The sequence below is a fragment of the Elephantulus edwardii genome, unplaced genomic scaffold (genome assembly GCF_000299155.1).
Source record: "Elephantulus edwardii isolate Elephantulus edwardi_28Jun2011 unplaced genomic scaffold, EleEdw1.0 scaffold00122, whole genome shotgun sequence".
In the NCBI taxonomy this organism is placed as follows: Eukaryota; Metazoa; Chordata; class Mammalia; order Macroscelidea; family Macroscelididae; genus Elephantulus; species Elephantulus edwardii.
The window spans coordinates 8,160,267-8,164,529 of NW_006399872.1; the positions used below are offsets into that span (position 1 = coordinate 8,160,267).

At 35.8% G+C, this 4,263-nt stretch overlaps 1 protein-coding gene across 1 annotated transcript in view; it reads right to left on the reverse strand.

Moving 5' to 3' along the window:
• Nucleotides 1–3,276: 3,276 nt before the first annotated feature.
• Nucleotides 3,277–4,263, reverse strand: part of SLC39A8 (solute carrier family 39 (zinc transporter), member 8) — a 118,492-nt gene continuing 117,505 nt past the window's right edge. The window contains exon 8 of the mRNA XM_006893091.1: nucleotides 3,277–3,426. Coding sequence (XP_006893153.1) covers nucleotides 3,277–3,426 — 150 coding nt within the window. The remainder of the gene's footprint in view (nucleotides 3,427–4,263) is intronic.

A 4,263-nucleotide genomic window follows, 5' to 3' on the forward strand; every position in this document is an offset into this window, starting at 1 on the left:
AACAAACAGTTTCATCCTGGAGAGAATGAAATCTGGCTGTTCCTCAGAGGCAAAGACTTTGAAGCTTCATCTGACATATTTTGGGCATACTGCATGGAGGGACCAGTCCTTGGAGAGGTGCAACATTCTTGGAAAGGTGGAAGGACAGTGCAAGAAAGACTGTGGATGAGACTAGTTGACTCAGTGACTGGGGTAATGCTATAGGTGTATCGAGACAATGAGGATGGTTCAAGATAGAAGAGGGTTCAGAGCTATTGTACAAAGGGTCACTATGAGTTGTAAGAGATTTGACAGCACATAATAATAACCTTATAGTAGTTGTTGTGTATCCTCGTGTTGGAACTGACTCAAGCTGACCCTCCTTCGGATTTTCAAAAGTAGTTAATCACTCAGAAGATTATTGCCCATCCTTGTTCCACAGAGCAGCTGGTGGATTAAAACCACATGCTTTTCAGATTGCAGTGCAGCTTCCTACCATTATTAGGCCAACAGAGCTTCCTTATAATTGTTGTTGTTGCTGTTAGGTGCTATCAAGTACAAATAGTAGTTCCTCTATGAACAGTGTTGTTCTGAATTCTATTCTATCTTGTGCCATCCTCATGCTTCCTGACACTCAAGAGGCCATTGCAGCAGTTACCATGCCAAACCAGTTGGTTATGAGTCTTCTTCTCCTTTGCCAACTCTCCACACTTCCCACCATCATGTCCCTCTCCAAGGAATAGCCTTTCCTAACAACATACTCAAAGTTTGTGAGGCAAAGCCTCATGATTCTTGCCTCCAAAAAGCACTCTGGCTGCACCCTCTTCAAGACATATCTGTTTGTTCTTCTGGTGGTTCATGGTTCAATGCTCTTCTCCAACACCACAGACCAAAGGCATCAATTATTCTTCTGTCCTTATTTACTGTCCAGCTCTGAGATGCATAGCAAGTGATCAGAAAGATTATGGCCTGAAACAGTTGTACCTTAGTCTTCAAACTGGCATCATTATTCCTCAATAGTGGGGAGAGGTCCCTCCATTTGGAGCCTCTTGTGCGAAGCTGTTGGATTCTGGAGGGTAGGTTGTTTTTATTTAATTAAAAGTCCATGTAAACTGGTTGTTTTTCATTTCATTAGCAATCAAGTGTAAGCTGATTAGTGGTTTTGATTTCATTAACAATCAGCTGTGGACTAGAAGCCTCTTATTTAAATCAATAAGGAAGTGGTGGGCAGGCCTTTGTATTTAAGTCAGTTGGGCCAAGTGTTAATAGTGTTTGGGAAGAACATTGTTCTAAGTGGTACAGCACTTGTCTGTCAATTTGCTGTACTTTGATAACTTGGGGTTACCTTTATAGTTACCCTACATTATTTTCCAAATAGTAAAGTTTTACAGGAGGAGACTACTCATCTTTCTCTCACAGAATAATTGGTGAATTCAAACCACAGAACTTTTTCAGTTACCATATGAATACATAAAGAACAACATCACAAGTGCTGTTTAAAAAAAAATATGGCTGAAACATAAACAAATATAGAGTAGTAAGAAGCATAAACAATACACACAGTGACCTATATAAGTAACAGTTAGCTATCTTGTTTTAATATTTCAAATAGCTTATTTCAGACATACAATCTATATTTTTAAAAAAGCAAAAATGGTATTTAATGTAAACTGATAAAACACATTCTGTTCACTGATTATGATGAATAATGACAAATTTAAACAGAATTCATTCAAGAATACCTTTGAAATAAATGCATCACCAATTCCCTATTTTTCTCTCTCCCCTGTGATTCTTGGTACATGGCAGGCATTAAGAAGATAAATAAAATATGAGTTTTGAGTAACACAGATCATGGTTTCAAAGGTGTTTACTACTTGGTGAAAAATTAACTTTTAAATTGTCAGTCAATACAAACTATACATGAACATACATATTAAATACTTATCAAATCTGCATTACTGCTGTGAGACTATTTTATGGCTCAAGGGACAAAACACAATTCCTGAGATCATCTTTGGCTCTATGGCCATTTTCTTTTCAGTTATGTCATCTTTCCCTAACTTGAGAGTATAAATTCAGGTTTTGCTCAAATTCAGACCAATTTTTAATATATACAAAATGAACAATTATCTTGGTCATACAACTCCAATCAGTAATCAAATCATGGAGATGGTACAGGACTGGGCACTATCTCATCCTCATTCAAGGAGTTTCCATGAATTTTGTAAACTATTGGCTAGCAGCTACAACTACAAAAGGTAGAAAAACAACCATAGTGTGCTGGTTTCCCTCCTGCCTCTGGTCATGGTAGACAGAATAAGAAAAATGTAGACATAACATAGAGGAACTATTTCTAAATTTCTCCCAACCACCCATAAGGATTGTAGGCTGTCTTGTTAATCAGTTCTTGACATACAGAAGCCCAGCTATTGCTATGTACTGATTTTAAAAAAATTTCTTTGTGAAATAAGCATGCTCATCTTTAAAAGTATATTGCTTGACATTTCATTTCTTTCTGCAGAGCAATATATTTTTCACCTTTGCAAATCAAATACAGTGAGCATTGTAGTTGAGATTATACTGGCTTTATATAATGGAATGCCATTTGTAATGGCAATTATAACATTAGTAAAAAGAAAATAATTGGGTTTAATATTGCCAAAGAACATACTTTGTCAAGTATCTGACAAAATATGTACTTATTAGGACAATAAAATTGATTGACTTCACAAACCACATTTTTATTAAATGGTTTTCAAAACAACCATGGAAGTCTCTAGTTGAAATACGTATTAAGCAGCAAATCCTATGATCAAATTATAAGGCTGGGAATCATTTGTATCTGAGTTGTATACATTTTGTTTCTCTTCCACAATCTGATGTCCTTGTCCTTGAAAACATTAGAGCAATTTCATTTTATTTGAAATTAAACCACCTTTGATCTCAACTTGTATCTATATTTTTTTCCTTTTGGTCTTAGTGTCTGAGTGACTGTCAAATTCATGTCTCTTTGCTTCTTGTTGATTTTTTTCTAGTATGTGTGTAATTTAACATATAAAAGTGGGTATTTACTAAAGACCCGATATACTAAGCACTTCAAACTGGAATGGAAACACTTTTGAAGCATTTAAAAAAAATAAAAGTCTATTTCATCAACCTGAAATCAATAATTCGTTTTCTTGACCTACAATGGAAAACCAATTATCTTTTAAGTAGGATTAGCTTAAAAATCCCTTTGGAGATGTTTTTTATTTATTAAATGCCTTTATGAACAGCACCATCTTCCATTTCCTCTTATTCCAATTCAATGTCACCAGCAAACAAGGTAATGAGCAGAATGGCGATGAATCCAGTTAACATTCCAGCATTCTGAATCATGAAAAAGGTGAAATCCGTTTTTCTTCCAGTTACCTTTTCTCTCAGCATATCATTCATCTCAGGAAACTAGAGCAAAAGATATATTGTTAGATAGCTGTTGCCATCTTGTGGTAACATAAAATAATCATTTAAATATTTCCACTTAGGTAAAATCATTGATTCTAGATGTTTATGTATATATAAAAACCTGATTGCTGTCAAGTCAGAAGGGGCTCACATGATCCTCCAATGGGTTATAAATCACATAGGGAAACATTGCTCAACTAACCCCCATAAAGTCACTTGTGTATTTGAACCACCAGAGGAGTGCCACCTTTGGCTAACAGTTCAGTGAACTATGAAGCAGGCCACCAGAATTCCCTTTATAACTTACATAACAAGCATATCTGGCCTTCAATTGCCCTAATCAATTGAGTGGAATTTATTTTACTATTGTTTATTTATTTCCTTTATCCATCTTTCTCTCCTGTCCTCCTTTTTCTAATTTTCTCTTGCTTTATCCACAATAACATTTTGTCAGACCAGCTTCTCAATGTATTTACCGATTTATTCACCCACACTTTCTCTCACTTGGACTCTTCCCTCTCCAAGGTGATACTTTTCCCAGAAATACTTTCTTTAGCCCTTCCAAATTTATATTTGATTCTCCTCCTCACTTATCCACACCCATTATAATTTATCATTATATATATATTTCTTTTTGTTCATGTTGTTGCTGTTGTTTTGTGCCAGTTGAGTTGAAACTGACTCACAGGTGACTCTTCAGGAAGCTTGCAGAGGTTAGAATGACACTGGGAAGGGATTGCTCATGCTTTTTTGGCAGAGAGGTTGGTGGAGTCAAATCACATGTAGTCAGGGTGTCAACACAAACCTTTGTCACTAGACTACTAGACTCCAAGAGTG